We start from the raw sequence: 23,604 nt of genomic DNA, 5'->3' as shown, positions 1-23,604 counted from the left end.
AATTGTTGTTTGAGGGGTAGAGTTTTTTTTTTAAAAAGATTTTATTTTCATTTATACAAGAACTGAGGTATAGGCCAGAGGCATGGGAGGGTGAGAGAATTCACCAGAGACAGAACGGAGAGCAGAACAGACAGATGACCAAAAACACTGCTGAGGGGAGCAGGGGGCATGACAGGGGAGGTCTGCCGCACCATATGGGTATCTCCCTGGCCGGCCAGGAATCGAACACACACTGCAGAGGCTATGGATAGTTTCACAGTGCTGCACTCAATCCTCTGTGCCACCAGGGAGGCCCAGGGGTAGAGATTTTTGTGATCCTCTTATATGCCACTATCTAACAGGAGCACGAAAAACAGTCTCTGTCTTCATAGAGCTTGTGTTCTAGTGGAGAGAGATAAACAAATGATTTCAAAGTGTTTTAGCAGAAATAAAATGCAGTGAAAATAAAAATAATAAAATTGCTCAAATAATTAGAATTTGAAATTAAAAAAATTAAAAGTATGCTTCTTTGGTGAACTCATATAAGACAATATGACAAAACTATCCATTCTTTAAGTGCATTGGAAAACAGACATAACCTCTGCTTCCTTAACTGATTGAGTCATGCTTTCATTTTCCTTGCAATCTCTCAATTCCGGTCAGCATTATTGTTTTGTAATCACAACACTTACTATTTTTAAAGCCATGTATTGTTGCGTCAGCAACACCACACTGTCAAAGAATCAGGAGTCATGGAGCAGGCTGTACGAGGCAGAATGCTGCTAAAGAGCAAAATTCTGGCCTTTTTATTGATAGAATAATCATGCAGCTTCAATTACACAGGGTAGGAAAACAAAGAGAAAGGGTGGGTGGAAACTAAAAATGAGCTTATATCATCTAGGGCTTTAGGGGGAGGTGAGTCTGCTGACCAGGGATTTTTTATCCACTTGATGACAAGGTATTGTAATGGAAACCTTACCCCAGACCCCTAAACATGGTTCCAGTCTTCTCAACAGGCATACCACTGATTAGTCTCTGGGATGCTAGTCATACATCAGTCAACTGGCCCCCCTAGGTGTTCCCAGCCCATTGCTCCAGGGCAATGAAGCTTCCCTCTTGCTCTTGTTTACTTTGAAAGAAGATTTGTAGGTTCTGGTATATGGTGTTCTTTTAGGTCAGGTAACTGATTGACCTGGCTGTTCTGACCTTGTACTGGAATGCAGATGTGCATGTGACCAAAATAGCAGTTGAGCAGGCCTTTTAAGTCTAGCAGACCCACAATGTATATTTAGGCCAACATGAGTTTTTTAATTGCAGTTTGGAGCCAGTTTTTGTTTTTGTTTTTGTTTTAATGTACCATCATAGTCACTTCTCAATTTATCTGTTACTGTGTGGATCTAAAACTCATGCTACCAAAGGTAGCAGATAGCTCAATCATTTGATCTGCAGTGGTTACTCATGTACAGGTGAGATCTCAGAAGAATGTTCTTTCAAACAACAATTTGCTGGACTAACTTGCATCATTATTTATTATTTCCTGTTTTCCTATCAGATGGACATTCTGGAGCAAGGGCCCACCTGAGGTCTTGGTTATGATAGTGGTGATAAAAATGAAGAGTTTTCCATGATCAAATATATTTTGTGAATAATGCACAGATGATAACACTGTTTTGTCAACAGTCATATCACAGAAAAATTGAGCCACAACATTTTATACTGCTATATATATCTCTCTACCTCAATGATTTTTTTCCTTTGCCTTGTATAACTCAGAACTCTCTTCCTGTGCCTCATATATCCCAGATCCTTGACCTATATCTCCTTTCACTCAGTTGCCCTTCCACAGGTGAAAAAATTCAAACCCATTGCATCAGCGAACATTTTTATGTAGAAAACCCAGAAATCTAGCCTCACCTTTCACCAAGATCCAGATCTGTATATCCAGTCATTTAGTTGCTATTTTCATCTTTCTCATTTCCAAGGCAGTTCAAAGTCATGATGTCCTCCATCTCCCTAACCTATCTTCCAACATGTTACACATTCTCAACATGATATCTCATTCTCTGATTCTTCTCATATAACTCACAGTGGAGTTGCAACCTTCCCCTCTTTTGCCTGTCTCTCCAGTTCATCCACATCTTTCAATCCTTTCTACCAACTTCCTACTCACAGTTCTTGTTACTTTACCTGGACTACTGTGTTAGCTTTCTCCAGTGGTCTTGCAGCTTTTATCCTTGTCCTCCTGGAATCTATTTGCTATGGAGACATTTAAACTTTCTGAGTAGACAACTAAGCATCTGTTTGCGCGGAAAGTTTTGTTCTCCCTGTCTACTCTTTTTTCACTATATTACTGCATTGTCTACTATCTAGGTCTGTGTTGAATAAAAGCGATTCTATCTGTAATTATATATGTATTATTATGTTGTGTTAGAGTTAAACAATGCCTTTTATCAGTTTAAAGAAATTCATTTATATTATTCCTTTGATAATAATGTTCATCATGAAATAAAACTAGATTTCACTGTAATTACTGATATTTTGAATTTACTTCTACCATCTTAGCTACCATCCTAATTTTTCTGTGCTTTTTTCTTTTTTTAATTTCCTTCTTTTTATTGTTTTAATTTTCTCCTTTGCCTTTTCCCTTAGCTAGTTTGAAAGTTACATTTTTTATTCAATTCTATTAATTGCTACTTAGATATTCTATCATATATACTTAATAATAGAATCCAGACCTAATATTTCCATAATACCTACAATAATAAAAGGATTTGAGAAGAATACTGTCCCTTCTCTCTTAAATATTATGCTAGAATTGCCCAGTATTTTAGTTTAGTTTCTTTTTTTTGATTATTTTATGCATACAAGATCTGGGGTATAGGCTAGAGGTGCGGGAGTTGAGAAGATTCACCAGAGACAGAATGCAAAGCACAACAGGTAGTTTGACTGAAATATACTGCTGAGGGGAGCAGCCAGTGAGAGAGGAGAGGTCTGCTGTGCCATTTGGGTTAGCTCCCTGGCCAGGGATGGAACTCATGCTGCATTGGCTGCCAATAGCTTGATAGTGCTCAGACTTAACCCCTTGCGCCACTAGGAAGGCCCCCGTCCAGTAATTTAGTTTTACTTTTTTTTTTTTATAATTATACAAGTCAGACAATATTTTTCTTTTAAACATCCACTATTTGTTTATATATTTTATCAGTAAAAGTTCATCAATACTACTGTATTATATACTTGATAATATTTCAGATGGTAATTTTTATGTTTTTTATCACCGTAAAAATAACAGTTTACTCATATCACTTTTCACTTCCATATTTGTTTTTCTTTTAATTGAAGTAAATCTTTTATAATTAATACTAGAAAATTCTATTTGAAAAATCATGCAAACTTAGTTACTCTGATTTTATTTTGAGCATTGGGAGGAGATTTTCCTGGATAGAGACTACAGGCTTTTATTATTATTATCATCATTTGCTATTAAGATCAGCTGTCAGCTGTTGGTCTTACTCTTGATCCTTTGAAACATCCTGGTTTTTTTTTTTTTTTTTTTTCCTTGACAGCTTTTCAGATCATCTCTTTGTCTTTGATGTTCTGAGTTTTACTATGATGTACTTAGGTGTGTTTGTTTATATAGGTAGAAGTCAGTTTTCCTAGATTGGGAGTTTGGAATTTTCAGTACTGATTCCAAAATAAATTCTCATTCATTTTTCTGTTTAATATTTTTTCCTCATATATTTTATTATCTCTCTGAAATGTCAACTGATATATGTTAGAGTGCATAATATTGTCCCTGTCTTATAAACACTCATATTTTCTGTCTCTTGGGTTCATTTTGGCTAATTTCTTGAACCTATTTTTCAGCTGGCCAATTTTTCTCCTTAACTATGTTTAATATGCTATTTAACGCATTGACTGAGGTCTTGTTCTAATTACTATATTATTTCCAGAAATTCCATTTAATTCTTCAAATATAATTTTTCACTTTTATGATTCTTTGTTTATTGATCACATTTACAAGCATCTTTTTAATATAGATAATTAAAGCATGTTAAATATGAGATTTTGTATTCTTTACTATATAATTCTAATAGGGTTTCTTTGTGAGTCTAATTCTGCTATCTGTGTGGTCTTGATTCCTTATGCATTCTGTTGTTATTATTTGATAAAGTTAATTTTCCTGGGAACTTTATCAGTTATATATTTTTCATCTTGAATTAAAGATTTTATTTTCCTCAAGAAAATCAGAATTGGGTCTCCCCGAGTGGCGCAGGCAGTTGAGCACAGCGCTGTGAAGCTGTCCAGAGCCTCTGCAGTGCCGGTTCAATCCCGGCTGGCCAGCAAGAATCCCATATGGTGTGGCAGAACTCTTCTGGCTCGCCTGCTGCTCCCCTCAGCAGTGTATTTCAGTCAATCTTCCTGTTCTGTTCTCTGCTCTGTCTCTGGTGAATCCTCTCACCCTCCTGTGTATCTGGCCTGTACCCCAGTTCTTGTATGCATAAGTAAATAAATCTTTAAAAAAAAAAAATCAGAATTTCCTTCTGTTGTTCATCTGGGGTAAACCAGAATTCTCTTTAAATTAAAATTTCTGCTTTTGGATTAAGCAAGGAACATGAATTTGGGAAACAAACAAACAAAAGTAAGCAAACACCAAACAAAAGTAAAACAACATCCAGATAAGGACTGACATTGGTTAAGGATTGATTCTTTTTTTTTTTTTTAAAGATTTTATTTATTTATTTATACAAGCACTGGGTACAGTCAGAAGCATGGGAGGGTGAGAGAATCCACCAGAACCAGAGGGGAGAGTAGAGCAGGCAGACTGACGAAGTACACTGCTGACGGGAGCAGCAGGCAGCAGGAGAGGTCTGCGTGCCATGTGGGACCCTCGCCCGGTGGCTGGGGATTGAAATGGCACTGCAGAGTCTGTGGGCAGCTTCTCAACCCAGCACTCAACCACTGTGCCACTGGGGAGGCCCTAAGGATTGATTCTTTTTAAAGAAAAAAGAAAAAAAAAAGATCAAGTTTTATTAATATGTTCCTTCAATTTTTTCCAGCATTTTCTTTTGGTTGAAATATTGAAGGATTTTGTCTTACTGGAAATACTGGTTATTGATCATTTTAAATGAAAAATGAATGTAAAATATATTGTAACTTTTGATTCTTAATGGAGATGTGTTTTCCTTCTCTACTTTTCCCCTTCTTGTAGTACATCCCTTTACAAAGAAAGTGTGTTGGGATTGATCTCATTCCTTCTATTTTCCAAGCAATGATCAAAATAGAAGCTTAAGGACACTATGTTGGGCAACTGCTTTCGGGGCACAGTCTGACTTTATTGCTCTGTGACTTCCAGAATCTCTGTGGATTCTTCACTTTCTAGACAATTCACTGACTCATTTTGAAAACCCATCTTTGGTAGTTATTACTATTGGGAGATTTTTCCTTGTTATTTTATCTACCACACTGTTAGAAATGTAAATCTTTAAACTGTACTGCAGACAGAGTGGCCATTATGCAGTTCAAATCTGATCTGGGTGCTCTTAAAGTCCTCTCTTTTTCTTCTTTCTGCTCTCTTGCATGAAGAAAAAAATATATGTGTCCTGGAAGGACCTACATGTCAGGTCTCTGGCTGCCCCTCCAGTCTCTTTCCACCCACGTCACTAGGGTTTTCTCCACTCTGGATTTTGTGGTTAATTTAGTTCCCTGACCACCAACTTCCTTCTCCTGTAGAGCCTGTGCGCTTGCTGTTCTTGGGGCCCAAATGCTTTTCCCCCTCCTTTTCTCCTAGTTTTCTCTATTCACCTGTCCTGTCTCACCTCAAGCATCATTCTTCCTGCATTTTCTGCCTAAGTTAGATCTTTCAGTTCTCATTGCCCATTTATTTTGTCTTTCAAGTATGTTTTACAAGCAATATTCATTGAGCACTCACTGTGTGCTTGTGGTAATTGCTAGCGATGCTCAAAAAATATTTGTTATTTAAATTATCTAATGGAAACTTTAAGCATATCTGATTAAGCCAGGTAAAAGTTGCCCTTTAAATTAGGTTTTCCATTATTTTTTAGTTGTCTCTGATCCATAGTGGTTTGTTTTCATGGGGTCATTGATTGCTCTGTCTGAATTTGGTTTTAGGTTGGAGATATAGTTTGTTGACTAAAATGCATCCCTGGATTTTGAAGCTCACCTGTGTGGGCCACACATAATCTCTCTTCCTTGATCAACATTTCCTCCTCTGATATGATTTAATGTAATATTATACATTCTATATAATATATAAAATAACATATAATGTAATTATACATATATAGTAATCTCCATTGTAATAAATAGTAAAAGGTGGCCTGTCCTAAACCCTAGAAGCAAACACATGTTGAGGACCCTGAGCTATCATACTCTGAAGCTTTTGTCAGCTGTGCACATTACATGCCCACCTTTTGTGACCTGGGTTTTTGCTTTCCCCCCCACCCCATTTTTGGAAGTCATCCCTGGGGAGGAGGAATGTGTTCCTTGTATCTAATTCACAGATGATCTTAGAAACTGAAAATCTAAAGATGGCAGTTTTCAGTACACAGCTCACATTCAACATTTTAAAAATGGCTCTGGGACCTTATGGGCATTTACCTTTAGCACCAATGGGCATTGGGCATTTACCTTTAGCACCAACACATTTAATATTTGTTCTATTTGCACTAGGCTGTATGACTCGGCTCCTCTTTTCTAGCACTTGGGCTGATAATGAAAGGTTCTATCTAAATGAAATATCCGTCTAGTGGTAGAGATTTGGTTTACATTAGCAATGAAGTGTTTATCCAACAAATATTTATTGACTAGCCCCTAGGCCACTCTGCTAGGCACCAGGAATAGCAATGAATTGGACAGACTCAGGCTTAGTCTTTTTTTTTTTTAAAGATTTATTTATTTATTTATACAAGCACTGGGTACAGTCAGAAGCACGGGAGGGTGTGAGAGAATTTACCAGAGCCAGAGCGGGGAGCAGAACAGGCAGACTGATGAAGTACACTGCTGAGGGGAGCAGCAGGTGCGGCAGGATAGGTCTGTGTGCCATGTGGGACCCTCTCCGGTGGCTGGGGATTGAACTGGCACTACAGAGGCTGCGGGCAGCTTCGCAACCCAGCGCTCAACTGCTGCGCCACCGGGGAGGCCCTCAGGCTTTAGTCTTCATGGGAAATTTAATCTAGCTGAGAAGGGAGTCATTCTACATATATATATATATATATATATATACATACATACATACATACATACCTATGTGTGTATATATATATATATACACACACACACACACACACCCATATATATATGTTGAGTGCTTATGAAATCAAGGTGAGGTGCTCTGAGAGCACTTAATAGATATTATATATACATAATAATATATATTAAATTTATATTATATATAACATATAATATATAGTCAGATCTCATCATGGGGTTAGGGAGGCATCTAAAGATGATCTAAACTGTGACTTGAATGATGAGTAAGAGTTGGTAGGTGATGAGGAGAAAGGTAATATGTGAAAAATTAACATAAAACATTGTGTAAGCTGAGGGTGTGCAAAATGTGTAATATGTGAACAAAAGGTGGAAGGAAGTACCTATGATTGTTGCAGGGGATTGTCTCAGTGGAACTATGGGAAAGCCTAAGTGGCTGGAATTCAGTTATGGTGGGGGTGATATAGAGTATCAGAGATAGGAAGGGGCAGACCTTGCAGAGCTTTGAAGGTCAGGCCTTCACATTTGAACATTAAACTGAGGGAAATAAAGTGCTATTAAAAGATTTTAGACGGGAGAATGATATGATCGCATCTGTGCATTTGGCAGTCCCTTTGACCATTGTGTAGAAAATGGATCCAAGTAAAAGAATGAAGGAAGAAAGGTGGGTTCAGAAGTAATGGTTACTCTGACAAAGGCTGTGCTAATGCTGAAGAGAATGGAATCTAGTGAATGGCTTTGGTGATTACAGTTAACAATTCTGTATTATATACTTGAAAGTCAATAAGAGTAGATCTTAAATATTCTCACCACACGTCAAAATTGTAATTATTGCAGTGAAATAGGTGCTAACTAACATTGTTGTAGTAGTCATGTTGCACTATTTACATGTTTCAAATCATCAAATCATACACCTTCAGCTTACACAATGTTATATGTCAATCCTATTGCAATTAGGCTGGAAGAAATGGGTTTGGAAGGTGAAATTAATGGAACTTAATGATCAAATGGATTTCATGCTCTTCTGAATCAACCCCTGCATGCTCTCTGACTCTGACTTGGGAACCTATGGGGCCACATGCTGAGTCTGGTAACACTGGAGGGGTTTGATTTTAGATAACCAGCATGTCTATCGTATTCTAGGGCTGTAGAAAGAAGCTAGTGAAGAGTCCTGGTGGCTTCCCTTTATGGTGATGTGGTCCACTTAGAGAGGAGGGAAACAGCCCCTAGAATGGAGTTGTTTACTAAAGGTCATGACACTCTATTGCTGATTCTGTGTTAGAATTCAATCCTGGGATCCTGCCTCTGCTGGCAGCTTCTCTGCCCCTCAGTCATCCTACTGGTCAAAGTGGGTCTCCAGTAATGCAAACTTAGTGTGTTCAAACTTGACACTCCCTCAGGTGTTCCTAAATTTTACTGCACATGTGTTTTTTTTTTTTTAAATCAGTACCATTTGTAAAGAAAATGTTAACAATTCTATTTAACTCCATGAACCAAATGTCAAGGAACTCAGTAGAACAGAGCAGGAAACCTGGGGCTAATTATCCTTCTCAGAAAGCCACAACTGAAAGGACAAAGTTCAGATGCCTTGTATGACCACAGTTTAGAGTAATAATAACTTGACATTTTTTAAGCAATTGTCTCTCAAGCTGCAGTCAGTGCCAGAAACCAGGAGGTAGATGTAAGACCAGTATCTCCATTCTGTGACTGTCCAGGGAAATCTGACTTCAATTATATGGCCTTGAGCTAGATCCCCTGAATTCAGCCCTACTTCCCATAGTGAGGATAAGAGAATTCAGAAAGGGCTTTGGGAAAAGGATTATTATAGTAAGGAGCTGGAGGGCAAGAAACAGTTACCCCCCCGCAAATAGTTGATATCTCTCTTTAAAATTAAATGTACTATTTTCTTATTTAAAAATCAGAATATAATATAAAAGTATATAATGGTACTATTGATGTGCACAATCCCTTTTACAAGAGGTAATAAAATTGTCAATTTATTGTATAGTTTTCCAGATTATACAAGGTATAGGCATAATTATTCCACAGGTTAATTTTCTCTCTCATTTAAAAAATTAAAGGAAGAAATTGTAAGAGAAGGAGTCAAAACCCAATTTCTTCTTGATAGTCAAACATTTACACCAACTAGGCCTGAAGAGAAAAACCTGGGAGAGTTCTGCTAAATATCAGTTTCTTTTTCAAGTAGATGATGTAATCTAGACTTTTCTCTATATGTCTTAGAAATATGAAAGTGTGTGTGTGTGTGTGTGTGTGTGTGTGTGTGTTTCTATCCTTAGGAACATTGTTTTGGGAACATTCAATTTCTAATTATATTGAGAGAATAACCTCTGAATACCATTTTTCATGCTAATAGAGAAATTTACTTAAGTGCAGAATTATGCAACTTAGTTCTTCTTGCCAAATTACATAAAGGCTGCAGCTCCTCTCAGTAGAATGAAGAATGGCATGGGGCACACATCATACTCTATTCATAACTTAGAGTTCTTTTCAAGGCTTTTGCCTGCATCTTATTACCTACTTACTATTAATTTATTACACAGGGTTGCCATATTTTCAAAGTAAAGTGAATGTTTTAGATAGATTGTTTTTCTTTCATTTCTTCCATAATGTTAACTTCATTTTTTCTTATTTAGACTGTTTACACTTCCACCTGAGGCAGTTTTTCGTCAGCGATTGCAATCATTTTTCTCATTCATTCTAGACACTTTCGAAACAGGATCCCCACATGTTAAGTTTGTCTTTTTTCCTCTCATCTACAAATCATTCTTCCCTGGAGTGATTTATAGGAAAAGACTGTTTAGGGAAATGTCTTTGCAGTTTGCCCTAAGGGTTGATCCCTCCTCAAATATCAGATTCAAGAAAAGGAATAGCTTAAGTAGAAATGATTTTGTCACTGACAAAAGGATTGGTACCAGGAGCTGGCATGAGGTCTATCAATTCTGTTGGTATTCAATTAAATGGAATCTGCCTGGAGTTCTCTCTGGGCACCAGGACTGCTTGATAATTCACAGGCCATATTATAGTTACCTTAGCCTTTCCTTTCACAGCTTTACTTTTTTTCTTCTGACAAAATATTACTTATTTGACATTTCAACTTTGTTTCTCTTCTGAAGGGAATATCTGACCATTGTTGAGTTGGACAGCTTCTTCCAGGCTCATTGTACCAAAGTTCTTTGTTGTAATCTGGAATTTCAGTTTCCCTTCAGATCCATATATCTTGATGGTGAGGGACAAGGTGGGAATGATGAAAATGATCATGCAAGAAGATGCGAATCAGGAAGTGAACCCTCTCTTTCATGAGTCTGTCCCAGCCCTGTTGCTTTGGCTTACATATGCCTGCTGAGTGCACTGAAGATTTTCTTTATATAAGTAGGATCAATACCTGCAAGGACAATTTTCACACAGATTCAGCCACTTGTCTGTCTACAATTATTTTTCATCCTAAGTTCAGGGTAGAAGGAGAGCATAACAGTATGTTGGTTCCGGCCTTAGGATGTTTTGCGTTACCCAGGGTAATGACTCTTCTGAAACCATAGAATGGCTGTGGGAGTGACTCAGTGGTTCTTTTCATTTACACTTAACTCTAATAAAATAAATTATTGGTTGATGGATAGGAAGATAAGCATAGTCATTTTGAATAGAAAAAGACTAGAGTCAGTCATCTGGTTTCCCAAAACATCATCTCCTGTGCAAATGATGCTTTCTTGCTAGCCATTCTGACATGTTTCAGTTCCCAGCAATCAGCTATTTTGCAGTGTTCCCTAGAGGCTGTATTGCCTAGTGGTTAAAGGAGTGAAATTTGGAGCCAGACATCCTTGGGTTTAAATTCTCACTCGCCATTTAGTAGTTGAATGACCTTGTGCAGTTAGCATAGTGCCTGGTGCACAGCAAATGCTTAATAAGTAGCAAGTATTATTAGTCATAATAGTCTTAGTAGTAAAGGTAACACTAAAACATCTATATGGATGAAGATGTCTATTAATACCATCCTTGAGATCTTCTTTGAGTACTGTTAATAGCTGAGCCATGTTAAGTTCTGGATTCAGAAGACATTTCTGCATAGTCGCATTGAAGGTGCTGGATTTCATTATTTTAACAATTTTTCATTTTTTGATGTATTTATTTGTAACTCAGCTTTTATGTTCCAAGTCTATTGCTAGACATGGGGAATTATAACATGACCTCTGCCTATATGGAGCATATGCTCTAGGGGAGAAGACAGCCAAGTAAGTGGTGAGACAGTGAAGTAGTCTGACACAGAAGCATTGATCCCTGTGACAGTCTGCATTAACTGTTATGTGAATGGCATAGCATTCACCTAAGGGAATTAATTAAGTAATTGGCTGTCCTCTACAGTGTTCCTCAAGTGCTCAGCATCATATTGGGGGGCACAAAACAAAATAGTATGTTGCAACGTTGTTGTGTATGTGATTTTGTTCAGTTCCATATAAGATCATGGAGATATCTAAAAGAGTCTTCATGATCCCTTATTTAAGTTTTCTAGATTCCTGCTATGAGTGAGACCATCCGGTATTTTTCTTTTTCTTTTTGGCTTATTTCACTAAAGAATAACTAAAAGAAAGTGAAAATCAAAATCAACAAAAAACTATGAACCAGAGACACTTTTTGGGGTGTGGGGGCCAGGAGGGGAGGGATTGGGGTCAGAATGGGGCATGTGCAGTTGTATGGGGGAATATAAAAATAAAATTTATTATTTAATAAAAAAAACATGAAAAAAAATAAAATAGTCTTCATTTTAAGAATCTCCCAATAATCTGCTCTTGCTCCCAGGTGCCTGTGAAATGAGTCAGGTGTTGTCTCTCCAAGAACAAAATTAGCAAAGAGGTGACTGCTTGAGGGAGACAGAAAGAGACTGGGAACCAGATCTAATCCTAAGGGGGATTTCTAGGGCTCCTGGGACACAAGAAAGAAATAGGAGGGCGGACTGTGATTGTTGGTGACATGGCATGAGTGGGCACTAAGGGCTGAGAGGTACCACCTTGTAGATGGCAAAGCTGTGGTCAGTGTCAGCCAGAGTCCCCACTTCTTCCTCTGTGCTTCCAATTGCCTTGCTCATGCATGCTTTATTTTTTCTCTTTTTTATATGTAAAATATAGATAATAATAGCCTTTACTTGATGAGCTAATCCATGTGAAAAAGCTAACCCAGGGCTTGACCCTTATGAAGGCCTCAATAATAACATTAAACTTTTATTATTCAATTTTCCTTACTCTATAGCAAGCCATGATTTACTTGCCAGCTTAACTCATGATTTCTCCCCAGGCAGGGTGTCTTCCCCATGTTTATCTCCACTGCAGTGCTTGGCACACAGTAGGCGATCAATAAGTGGTAATTGTGTTTATGAGATTTCTGATTTTTTTTTTTTAAGATTTATGTATTTATTTACACAAGCACTGGGTTCAGTCAGAAACGCAGGAGGGTGAGAGAATTCACCAGAGCAAGAGCGGGGAACAGAACAGGCAGAGTGGTGAAATACACTGCTGAGGGGAGCAGTGGGCCCGCAGGAGGGTTCATGCCATGTGGGACCCTCGCCGGTGGATCATGCCATGTGGGACCCTGGCCGGCGGCCAGGGATCGAACCAGTGCTGCAGAGGCCACAGGCAGCTTCACAGCCCAGCGCTCAACTGCTGCGCCACCAGGGGAGGCCCGAGATTTCTGATTTATTTCTCGTTAAGGGAAGGGAAAAAATACAACCACTAACATTTGTTGAGTCTTTACTGTGTGCCAGGCACAGTGCTATTTGTTTGAGATGCATTATTTGATTTGTAATCACTTTATGGGGCTACTAGCATTTTAATAATGAGAAAACTAAGCCTCCTAGAGATTAAGAAAGGTAGTCAAGGTCAATCCCAGTAAAAAAAGTGGCAGCACAGGCTATATAATCTATATAATCTTACTCAAATGTCTATATGGCCTCAAAGAGGCAGCAAGGAAATCAGGAAGATGCCTGAGAATGTACTCAGAAGAGCTGGAAATGGTTCAGGTATAGAAAATGAAATGGTATCCAGGAACCAGGGAAAGCTACACCCCTGAGCTCTAAAGCAGATCTTCCCACTGACTTTCCATGGGCTCAGGTTGCCTTGGTTTAGATTCTGCTCCCCTGGGCCACCAGCCTGAGGTGGATGTCTCCAGTTAAGGCTGAGGCTTTGTGTACCTGTGTGGAAGAGGTGGTATCAAGCATTGTATACACCATATGGGGCCCCATTTGCATTTAGTGAGTGCTCAGCTGTGCACAGTGTCTCCTAATGAATCACATGCACGGCGAGCACTGCTATATTTATCCAAGCACTGGGAGCTGGAGAGCTTGCTGCGGTCGACTCCCTGCCCCAGAACAGTGCCTTGCAGGCTGCTCCACTTTTCCTTGTGGTCTGGGCCTTAGGGCCCTTCAATAATTCGTTCCCTGGCAGGATCAGCTGGTTTCTGAAGCATCTTTCTAGGCGTTTTGAAACCAGGAAAAAAAAAAAATGTTTCTCTCCTGAAACTACAGCAGAGCCCAGTGCTAAAAAAGGACCTTGAAACTGCCTCTGCTGTGCCCTTGACTTCATGGCCACATGTAAAACCTTGCAGATAGATGAAGCACTATTTTTTTTTCCTTCTCCATGCTTCTCAGAGGAGGCTCCACAGTGCTGAATGGCCTCCCATCATCAGTTTATTTATTCCACATTGTGTATTTATTTTGCCTTAGTCACTCCTTCCTCAAAATAGCCCTTTCATTTATGTAGATTCAGGTCAGAGAGTTTGCCAGTATGATTACTTTCATGCGTAGGAATCAACAACAGCAATAAGAAGAAGAGCTGATATTTACTTAACACTACCAGACCAGCTACAGTATTAATTGGCATCATCTCATTGTTTTTTTCCCCCATCCTAAAATAATCCTTTGAGTGAGCATGATGTCTTTGTTTTATCAATAGGGAAAGTAAAATCATGGACAAGATTCATCTGAGGCTGACAGACAGTGTCTGGAGAAGTTTGGCTAGATAGCAAAGCCCTTTACACTAAATAACCTTTTGTTTGCTTTTTCTTCTCAACTGTAGTCATTTCCTCCAACTGTACTTTCCATTCCACCAAGTAAACTCTCAGACTTAAAAATATACATATTGGGCCTCCCCAGTGGCACAGCAGGTTATGCGCAGCACTGTGAAGCTGTCTGCAGCCTCTGCAGCATGGTTCGATTCCTGACTGGCCAGGGAGATACCCACATGGCGCGGCAGACCTCTCCTATCTTGCCTGCTGCTCCCCTCAGCGGTGTTTTCGGTTGTCTGCCTGTTCTGCTCCCCACTCTCTCTCTGGTGAATTCTCTCACCCTCCCGCTCCTCTGGCCTCTACTCCAGTTCTTGTATAAATAAATAAATCTTAAAAAATCTACACATATAAGTGATGAGTATACCAATTTTACTTAATAATGTAGTTACTTTAAAATGTAAGCCATTTCCCCATAGAGTTATCTTTTATCCTTTATAAAACTGACACATGTGTAGAATATATTTCCTTTGCTGGACTGGAGTGTGGTATTAAGGTACTTAACTTGTGACATGAATAACAGGGAGCAGCTTGGATCCCCACTAAGGTAGATGCCCACCCTGATGTTGGCCTCTTGGGATCTGAGTCATCTTCCCTCCTGTTAGATTCTCAGAGGTTAGAAGAAGAATGCTGACATCTTGTGTGAGTTATACCACTGGTTTAGTCTGTAACCTAGAGCAAATCACATGTGCCTTTCTGTTAAAAATCAAATTCAGTTTCCTACGAGGGTGAAAGTTGAGTAGGCTTTCACTTGGACTTATAGCCTGATAGTCTTGCCTCCCCATCTCACTCAAATGACATTTAAAAAACAGAGGTGATGCTAAGTCACCTCCCCACTCTGGCCCTCAATTTCTTCATGTGTACAATCTGGTTTAGTGTCTATAGCTCTGGATTTGGACCTATAGAGAGCTGCAGGAAGAAAACCCGCCCCCCCCCCACCACACACACACACACACACACACAGATTCAAACAAGGAAAGGTCACAGCAAAGCCAATCAGAGTTCATCTAAGGAAAAAAAGCTGTTGATTTGGAAGGACATTTGTGCAGCTCATAAAGTACAAAAAGAGTTAACCAGGAAAGAGAAGGTCAGGAACCAGAATAGCTTCAGGGATCTCTGGCAGGAGTTGAGAACATTTCCCCTGCAGCATTGCCATCAAGTGACTTAGAACAAAGCTCATTTTTTGGTTTTTCTGTTAAAAATGACAAAGTCCAGAGAGAAAGAAGCTGCTTTGGGATCACTCCGTTGTGGAAGTGGGGAAGTGGGGGTGAGAGTGGTGGTGAGTAAGGTTATTCAGTAGGACCATTCTTGTAGGCAGCACAGGTGGTTCCTAAGAGAAGGACCTGGTTGGAACCCCAACCCCATACACACACACACACTCACACACACACACACACTCACACACACACACCATATACTTTACAGACAACTTCCATATGTATGTAAATAATGACAACTCCACTATGGTGTTAAATATTGTGTTATTGTTGGGAGACACTGTAGACCAGTAACAGGAGCGTGATATCACTGGACATTTTTAGGCAGCTGTGGGTGTGGAAAGAGTAAAGAATTTCAAGGCTAAAGGCTTGGAACATCGATCATCCATTAGATTTACTTTGGTAACAAAGAAAAACTAACAGCACCATTTCATAGGAAAAGTATCACCACTCTGAATTAGGATGCCTTCGTCTTGCCTGCCAGATATCTTTTCAGCTTTGAAGCAATTGGGGCAAGTTTCAATTTCTTGAGAGTTTTCTGTGTCCTTTGCCATGATGTGAAATGGTTGCAATAACTCTCCTGTTCCTACAATTAACAACAGCAAGCCAACTAATATTTACTGGGGCCAAGCATGTGGTGAATACTTGGTGAGTAAGCTGGTTTCCTTGCCGCGCTTGCACATAGGGCCACATTTTGTGAGAAACCAGTGTATCAGGAGAGTCAGAAAAACAGAGAGCAAAGTAGGCTGTGAGTTGATTGCAAGGGTCAGCTCTGGTGCCCGGGGCCAGCTTTGGATACTAGCTCTCACACTGACTGCTGTGAAGTCCATGGCATGTTGACTAAACTGAAATCTGTAAAATGGGGATATGATGGTGTCCACCTCATGGCATTGCTCTATAATCTTTGCTGTTATTTAATAAAGTCTTCAGTCTTCAGTTAGTATAGGTAGACTAGTCACTTTAGAACACAAATTCTATGGCACAATTCTGTTCCAACAGGACTACAAGATCCAAGAGTGACTAATGTAGGGGATGAAAAGAGGGGTCAGGGGGAAAAGTGGAGGGCAAGAGGAGGGGTGAGAGGTAGAGGTATAGGAGAGGGTGGGGAGAGAAGGACTCTAGGCTCCTCTTATATCTTTGTCTATGACCTTGAACTAGATATCCAGAAAGTCAGCCATAATCGCTAAGGTCCCTGTCAAGAATGAACTATTCTATATGGCTTCCTCTTAAGTGTCTACTTCAGGAAGTAAACTTTAGGAAAAGATTACTTAGGAAAAGGAAGAAAAAGAGATTGTGACTAAGAGAGAGACAGAAAGAGAAAGTAAGAGAGAGAAATTGATACCCAGAGAAAGAGAGAGATTAATACACAAAAGATCAAAAGAGAGAAACACAGTTAAGGGCAGAGATAGGAAGTAGAAAAGTGGCAGAAAGAAAAGAAAAGGACAGGGGCTGAGTGGGAATTTCATGAGACAATGCTGAGGTGATGGTGATGGACATAGTCCTGTGATTGCCAGAGCAAACAAACCCATTAAGTGTGTCTGTGCTTTATCTGAGCAAAGCACCTTTACCATGGCCAGTAGCCCAGGGGAGTTTGACTGTGTAGGGATGTGACAGGAGACACTCTTTATCTGAATTGGAGGCAGGAGCTCTCTTCTCAGTGTTTGCACAGGATGCCACAGATTAGGCTGTGGATTTTTCACAGACTAATAAAGACCAGTTTGGGAAGACTTTGGGCTGAATAATGCTCCAAGACTGGGCCAAGAGGGTAAGAAGACTTGGGGCCTGGAGACTGATCTTTATAAGAGAGGAAATTTTGCATAGAAAGTCACATGTGTATATTAGTATAAGCATTGAAAATCTCTGGAAGGATAGTCATCAAAATGTTAATAGTAGCTCATCTCCTCAATAGGATTATGAGGAGTTTCACAACAGGGGTAATGCATTTCTGTTGTGTTTGCATTTTTTACAATAGCAGCATAAGACCTTTATAATAGAGGAACCAAAGGTTTAAATTTGGAAATAAGTATACTCCTCAGATGAGAGGGCAGGGAAATGATGCTCCTGACATGCCTCTATTCATCTGACAAGCAGGCAATGGCCAAGTGGAAGGACAGCATGTTTCAAAATATTTCTCCTTGATGTTTGCAAGTCACTTTGAAAAGGTGATGACCAATCTCTCCTCTGATTCTTGCAGAAGGGTGAAATTATTAATTATTTCACCATAGCTCAGATAAGTTTCATTCCTTCGAGTTTCTTTAAGGTGTAAATGAAGTGATGGGAGGGGGCAGATTCATTACACAGTGCCAGTTGGAGGGTTTCTGCACAGCATGGTAGATGGTTGTGTTGCCCTTGAGTGAATTTTGCCTGCAAAAGTGGCTGAATCAACTCTCTTTCCTCCTAGCTCCTCCTCCCACACCTCTCTCTTTTCAATTTTAAATGAAGTTTTTTGTTGGCATACACTTTCAAAGATATTGCCTGTTTGCTTGAGAAAATACTCAGATGCCTCTTCTTTCAGGCTTTATGAAGGCAAAGAACAGATGGAGTTTGAAGAATCCATGAGAAGGCTCTTTGAATCCATCAACAACTTGATGAAAAGTCAACATAAGACAACCATCCTTTTGCAGGTTGGTTTATGCTACCAAAAAAATCTATCTTTTCATTTGGTACTTCAAGAAATAACAGCATGGTGAAATAATGTCTACTTTTGCTGAAATATTCAGCCCTGTGTTAATTGAATACCTAGACTGGTGTGTGGCATAAGGATTGTGACAACTAAGGGATCTATCTTTGGGGCAGGAAAAAACACATTTATTACTCGTTTCCCATAAAGGTAAAAGTACCTCTTTTAAAATAGCTCTGAAGTTTTTGCTACCTAGAAAGAAATAGGTCAAACCTGATATACTTCTAACAGTGAGAGTAGTTAAGGTGGCAGTGTTTCACATCATTCACTTTTTATTCTCAACACTATAAACTCAGATGCCCTATTGGGATTTGAGAGGTTCCTTAATTAACCAAACATACTGAAATCAAATGATGTCTAAAAATTAACAAAAATGTAATAAAATAAATTAATTGCCAAAAAAACAGATATACTTTGGAGGAAAAGGGCCCTCTAATTAGTGGTGCATGATGCTAATATGTGAATTCTCTAAATCTTTGAGAAACCTTCAGCCTACACCATTGTCTTATCAGCAAGGAGGCTAAATGAAGAGGCTGTTTCAGGGAAACGTCATAATTTTCACAGAATTTACTTGCAAGTAAGGAGCTGCCAGTGGGTTGTGAATAAGAAAATGCAAATACATTATCTAAGTCAATGAGTTCATACAGATTGCGTCTTGTCTTTTAATCGATGTTCTCCTTTTAGGTGCTAATTTACATATTCACTTTGCAGATTGTAATGTAAAACAAAGTTTGGGAATCATTTTGCTAACAGTTTCCTTTGATTTGAGTTGGAGAGGGAACTTAGTGTGTGTGTGTGTGTGTGTGTGTGTGTGTGTGTGTGTAGAGCCATGAAATGGCTTTTTGCCTTGTTCATCATTGATCCTCAGTACCTGAAACAGTACTAATTATAGTTTATGCTTAATAAAAATCTGCCAAATGACTGAATGAACTACTTTGGGAGAGATTTTAAGACCTCCATTTTTATAGATGAAGAAACTGAAACTAGTAGAGTTGATACAACTTCTTCAAGTTTCCATGCTAGGAAGCAGAAAGGCTTGGATTCAGGTCTCTTCTTGCATGGCTCTAAAGACCATTCTCTGAGCTGCCACAGCACATTGTTCTTTATACTGTATGTTTGGCACCTCCTGGAGATGTGACTGTTTTCTCTGGGATGAGTAGGGACTTCAGTCTTAAAATTTCCACCTTCTCTTCCCTCTTTCTGGATTTAAAACAAACAAAAAATATTCCCCTTACTTTTCAACCCCTCATTATTTTAAAGCCAAGGGAATAACAGGAACTGGAATATCATGAAGAAATGTATGACAGCTGGAACCTGTCACCTCATGGTGCTATAGTGGAAGCAACTGAGCTTCCAGAGAGACACCTACTTTATTGGGTATCAGGTGGGAGCCCAGAATTAACAGTTTGAGTGAGAGAAGCTATCGCACAGATTCACTTCTGAAATAGGCTCCCAAGAAGCTGAATTATGAGGGAGCAGAAATGTTGATGAATGGACAAAGCCACCCGATGGGGAGGAGTGAACAGATCCTCCTGGGATGTAGAGGGTTCATGGAGAGGGACCATGTGATCTTGAGAAACCTGATGGACAAAGCCATAATGGAACTGTTCTTTCCAATGCAGCACCTATTTCCCTATGATGAAGAAAGGGAGAGAGGTAACAAGGAGGTTAGGGGGGGTAAAAGAAGGAGAAGAAAGAAAGGAAGTAAAGAAGCAGAGCTGAGCCAATAGTATTTACAGTCCAGAGGAGACCTGGGTCAAGAAGGTATTCTTCTTGATCAGTGGTATGGCCTCATATTGCTCATTAAATCTCAGTGTCTCAGTTTCCTCATCTATAAAACTTTATTGTTCAGGTGAGGATCAAATAAACATTGTCTGCAAAAAAGCAAATTATAAAATTCTATGCAAATATGGTGGAGAACTAACATGATTGCTCTGGTTTTGGCATGAGTCATTTAACTCAGGTTCCTTTTGTTTGGGTAGCTGTGATAGAAATGCCTGTTTTTCTTGGGATTTGGTCCAGATTATGCTGCTTTCTCCTTATGCATTTCTACCCCAGCACCATGGAAAGGGACTTCATTCTTTTTTAATTTCTCTAATGGCCAAATTTAGCATCAGGGATTTACATAAAATCAGTAATGCTGTCCACCTATTTCTACAGCTGTTGAAAACTGTAAAAGAAGAAATTAAAATCATATTCAAATACGGAGAGTGATACCAATTGAAAAAAGTCATTGCTGTTTTAGGATATGAGGAATGGGCTAATGAAGGTAGAAGAGACCATGTGATGTCAGCTAACCTGACACACAGAATAGTCTATGGGCTTAGCCAAAGTTTTGGATTTCTAGCCAGAGAACTGGGGGTACAGTGAAAATTTGGCATCCATACTTGGGTGTGTAATATTGGGCAAATCATTTCAATTTCCAGGGCCTCCTTTATCTTTTATAAAATGGATTTTATAAAATCCTAATATAGAGGATTATTTAGAGGATTAAATATAGTGATATATGTAAGGCATGGTTTATAGAACCTGTTACATGGTTCAATTTAAATGGTTTTAAGTCATGTATACCTCTCCCTCCTTCACTTCATTATAAAACAGAAATGTGTAGAGGTATTTTACTAGAGCAGAATGTGAAAGGGGCTATTTGTGTTCCTAACTTTGTCACATGGGTTTAGACACTGTTAAGATACCCAGTCATCCATTTAGATCAAGAAGCACAGATATAGATTTCAGAAAGAATAAATTCACAAACATGGACTCTATGAACAAAAAAAAAGGAGACTAAGTTTCACCTGGTGAAATAGTACAAGACCACTGGGCCTTGATTCTGAGTCTGCATGAGGTGCAGTGGGAAGAGAGCTAGGATTTGTTCACAATATTTGCAATAAGTGTGGGTGAGCTGTGGAGTAGGATACCAATGATTGGCATTCCTTGTTCAGCCTTTACGTTTCCCACTGGGGAGCTGCCTGTGGTTGAAAATCCTAATTCTTGCCTGCTTTAGTTTGAAGTAGAGTGGATCTGGTTTAATGTCAGCAAGTTATTTCTCACTCCTAAGGCTCATCTGGCTTTTGTGAATTGCTTTCTGTAGTTTTCCATATTGTTCAGAATTGGCATATCAGCAGCTCACCCAAAACTGGGGAGAATTTAAAGTCAGCAGTTCAAAAAGGGAAGAAAGAACATTAAAAACATCTTCCATTAATTGAACGCCTACCATGTGCCAGGCATGAAGCTAGGCTCTTCATCCTGCCAGAGATCTGCAAGGCATCAGTGTGCAATGTCCACGAAAAGCTGATAGAGTTAAATAATTCTTCACAAATCATATATATCCCTAGTGGTGACATTAGGATTTTAGTAAACCAGATCTCTTAAATCCAAAGTTAACATTCTTCTCCATGCCACAAAGAATAGGTTAGGCCAGGGATTTTGATGTTTATTTTTTCAACAATGGAGCATATGCTCACAAGTCCCTGGCAGTGCTGGCCCCACAGCCATTGTTGATAAAACTGATGGTGGGTTGAGAGGGTGAACACCACATACTCATGAACTGGATGTAGCTCAAATGTGAGTAAAAGCATTCCATGATATACATCTGTGCTTCTATAATTCATCGTAATGCTGGTGCAGGTAGAAATGAATGCATATGCATATTGAATGGCATGCATGCTCCCTTGGTCATCATGATGGCCTCTGGAGTGCCCAGGAGGGCAGGGGCATGGGTTATATCTCCAATATCTGAACAAATGGCTGGGCTGTCATTTAATAGGCACTTGAATGTCTTTTGGCTGAATGAATGAATACTGTTTTCCACAGTTTTGTGTTTTAGCATTTATTGTGTTGCACATTAAGCTAAAAGCTTTATACACACATATACACACACACACATATATACACGTGTATATATACATGTATGTATAAGTGTGTGTGTATTGTTAGCTCCTTTGATTTTTATAAAAACACCTTATTAAGCAAATAGTCTTCCTATCATTACTTTATAGCTGAGGAAATGGTAGCATAGAGAGGATGAACAACTTAATCACAGCTAAGAAGTTTAAGCTCTGAGGCTTGAGTCCAGACTTCGTAAGTCCAGAGTTTGAGTTCTTTATCACAACCAATCACAGTATCAATAGTTTCATTAAAGAATGAAATCTCTGGCAAAATTCCAGGTGGGCAAGTAATAAATGATAGCAGGTCACAGGAAGATGGGCAAATGTTTGGGCCACTGTCATGAAGGGGAGCTCATTAAGGATACCTCTTCCTTTTCTTTATTTTCCTCACTAATTGATGTAAAATGTTCAAATGTGTGAACTAAGGAAAGACCATGGTCCTTTCTTGAGTAGCGGACCTCACTTGAATACTGACTGCCAGAGGCAGGAGAAATGAGGTGCAATGTGTAATAACAGCAGAAGTGGCAGTTTTACCTCAAACCTCTGAATGATTCCATAATCTTGTCCCCTTCTCATCCCAGAGTCAGCAATGGGGATGATGAGTTCCAATGAAGCTGCTACCATCATAGCAAAAACACACATTTTTCACATAAACACTATGAATTATGTGACATGATTCCCTTCATCCTCCTGATGAGGAAAGTGGAGCACAGAGTTAACTTCCCATAGGCCTCATGGAGAAAAGTGATCCCCTTGGCCTTCTGTCAACAGTCTTCCTCTTCAGCCAGCTGTTTTAAGAACTGAACTCTCTGTCCTCCTGCAAGCCTTAGGTGTTACAGAAAGCATGGAGATATGTTCTAGAACTTGTTGGTTCCTCTTCTCTTTCCTTGAAAGATTAGTGACAAGGCTGAATGTCTCAAGAATTTCCTCAGGGACAGCTCAGAATCTCTAAGGAAGCTGCCTTCTCTTGTCATGTAGTGGTGAATTCTTGTGACATTTGATTGTCCAGTTTCTTGGGCCTTGACCATTCATGAGTTGACTAAAATAAAAGATGGAAAATTGGTGGTGTGGGAATATTGTCTGTTCTCTGAAATGAGAAAGGTGTCTAGTGTTCTTGTAAGACTTCCTGTCATTGCAATATATGTTTTTCTTGTCCAGAAGACTGATACAGTTCATGCTTACAGTGCATACGTGTGTGTGTGTGTGTGTTTGTGGAGAGAGAGGGGGTGGAGAGAGAGAGAGAAAGAGAGAGGCTTGCAAAAACTCAGAAGAAAATTTCCCTTTGAGTTTGAGGGAGTACAGCAGTCTGGTTTTTAAAACATTTACTGTTTCTTAGCAGCCCAGGGTGATCAGTTGTGGTGAAGTCCATCTGGAAATCAATCCTCTCAAGTGTCCTCCTGTGACTTCTCTCTGATTTTGGGTCTTGCTATTTTTTTGAGAGCTGGCAGAGGAATCTGGAATTGATGATTAATCTAGGAAATTCACTTGGTGCCACACAGTAAACTAATTGCTGAGCTGGCAAACAGTTTCCTGGTAGCCATTCTTGCAA

The 23,604-nt window shown here is 39.3% G+C and overlaps 1 protein-coding gene across 1 annotated transcript in view; it reads left to right on the top strand.

The window, feature by feature from the left end:
* Positions 1-23,604, top strand: part of DOCK2 (dedicator of cytokinesis 2) — a gene marked incomplete at both ends in the record, with an annotated part of 397,682 nt that overhangs the window by 73,612 nt on the left and 300,466 nt on the right. Inside the window, one exon of the mRNA XM_084243050.1 lies at positions 18,004-18,112. Coding sequence (XP_084099176.1) covers positions 18,004-18,112 — 109 coding nt within the window. The remainder of the gene's footprint in view (positions 1-18,003; positions 18,113-23,604) is intronic.

This window comes from Talpa europaea (genome assembly GCF_964194135.1).
Source record: "Talpa europaea genome assembly, chromosome: 9".
In the NCBI taxonomy this organism is placed as follows: domain Eukaryota; kingdom Metazoa; phylum Chordata; class Mammalia; order Eulipotyphla; family Talpidae; genus Talpa; species Talpa europaea.
The sequence above is the reverse complement of the archived record's forward strand: the minus strand, read 5'-3'. Positions and strand labels throughout refer to the sequence as shown.